The sequence below is a fragment of the Penaeus monodon genome, chromosome 33 (assembly GCF_015228065.2).
Source record: "Penaeus monodon isolate SGIC_2016 chromosome 33, NSTDA_Pmon_1, whole genome shotgun sequence".
Lineage (NCBI taxonomy): Eukaryota > Metazoa > Arthropoda > Malacostraca > Decapoda > Penaeidae > Penaeus > Penaeus monodon.
Window position 1 is genome coordinate 10,707,165 of NC_051418.1, and position 2,013 is coordinate 10,709,177.

Sequence of the window (2,013 nt, forward strand, 5' to 3'; positions counted from 1 at the left end):
TAAAATCTACATTAGTAACATCATTATTAATAGCCACAAAAATTAAAAACTTACCCAGGACAATCAAGAGCAATGTTGACTGATGTATGTGGTGTTGTTAAATTGATCTTTATTTCATCCTCCACTGAAATAGTTCTCTTGATTATTTTGATGACTCCACAGGAAACTTAAAATATTTATCTAACAAAACCTATTAACCTCATATGCTTATATTTTTTACTCTGAATCTAAAATCTAATCATACAAAGATATTTCTCCATAGACTTGTGAATGAAAAACTGACCTCTAATCATAGTTTCAATGACCAGTTAAATAAGGTTATCAATCCTCAAATGCTGGACTCTGGTTGTAAAAGATATCTGCTTACTTCCCAAATTAGTCACAAATGAGTGGGTCATTACATCACCTCATTAGTGAAATGAGAGCCCAGATGGTAATTTTGGTAACTAAGACTTTATAATACTTGATGAGACCATATTAGCAAATAGAGTTGCCAATTATAAAAGACTTTTTCAGTTCCCCTCAAAAATATATTGATACAAACCTTCTGTTTCATAGTTCTTTATCAGCTCTTCTTTAGGCTTTGGGGTGAGAGAAAACTCTGAAACAAATATAAATATTATCAGACAAAAAATAAGTAAATAAATGCTTATTCAATATATTCAAATCTTATAATATGGATTACTTTTCTTCTAGTTTTATATATTTTCTTATTCAATTCTCACAAAAAAAAAACTTTTTTTATGACAACTACTAGAAAATGACAGTTATAACTATAGTAATTGTTTAATGGCTTTCAGAAGGGGACTTTTTCCCATCAGTACACTGGCTGTGATTTATCTAGATCTGTGGGGGGGAAACCTGTAATCAAAAGTCCAATACAAAAGCATCATATTGTCAAGCAACAGAGCTTAGACTGGTTCCTTATCTGACAATAAATTGCCAAGGAATCCGTATCTCCCTCCAAAATATAATGGGGTGATGTTTGCTGGTCTTTACCTGAATGCTGACAAGCTTGAACCCTATGCCAAGTGTCTTCTAAACATTTACCAAAACAACAAATACTTTCTTCCATAATAAAATAAAGTGAAGAAATAAACAATTTCTACTACTGTATCATTACAAAACTATACATCTGTATGGAAAATATTGGAAAAGTAAATCAAAGAAAGAAGAGGCAGCTATAAAATAATACTACCGACTACTTACTATGAGCAGGAAGTTTGCGAGGAATAGTAGGAGAAAGTAAGTGTAGAAATTCAGGATCTTCACGCAACTGCTCTTCGCTGTCATCCTGAAATGAGAAGATGCTTGTTTGTAACCTGTAATCTAAGGTTATAAATGCTGTTTACATGACTTCACATGCTTGCAACTGAATTATTCATTAGGCAACCTGTATTTTCTTTATCTGAGTCATGAATTAAGGATATTAATTGCTAACCTGTTACAAGATATAGTGTGAGTTGTTAGATGTATTGAAAAAATTGATTTCATTGTTATTGCTATAATATTAGACCAAAGGTAAAAAGTCTCTTATATAAAAAAATAATTATCATAACTAATCTATGGGGCAATTTTAAGCATTATTGATATGAAATACAAAAACTATTTAAATTAATATAAATCTGAAGTGAAGTACATACAAAGCTTAATTCAGTTTATTAATTACCTAAGGCCTTGATATCAAATAAAGACAAAAAAGAGGAAACTGATATGGTAAGAGAAATAGAACTTTAACATTAGCACTGCCTTGTCCGCAATGCATAAATGGAATTACATGAAAAAAATAATAGCTTAACCTGGCAATCTGTTTTCTTTTTTAGTAAAAGAAAATGGAGCTGATACAATGTAAGATCAGAAGGGAAGATTACTCAGTTTATATTACTGTTTAGGTCTTTAACAGCTGTTTTACTGCAGATAAACTCTTGTAAATACCTCTTCCTTACACATGTATTGCCAATCCCAAATTAATATTCAATTCACCTAATGCTATCTTGACACATGAATCTTGGG

The 2,013-nt window shown here is 30.8% G+C and overlaps 1 protein-coding gene across 1 annotated transcript in view; it reads right to left on the reverse strand.

Moving 5' to 3' along the window:
• The window catches only part of LOC119594008, a gene marked incomplete in the record, with an annotated part of 54,209 nt that overhangs the window by 51,063 nt on the left and 1,133 nt on the right, over window positions 1-2,013 (reverse strand). The window contains 3 exon segments of the mRNA XM_037943036.1: window positions 55-124; window positions 545-601; window positions 1,210-1,294. Of these exon segments, the coding sequence (XP_037798964.1) occupies window positions 55-124; window positions 545-601; window positions 1,210-1,294 (212 nt within the window).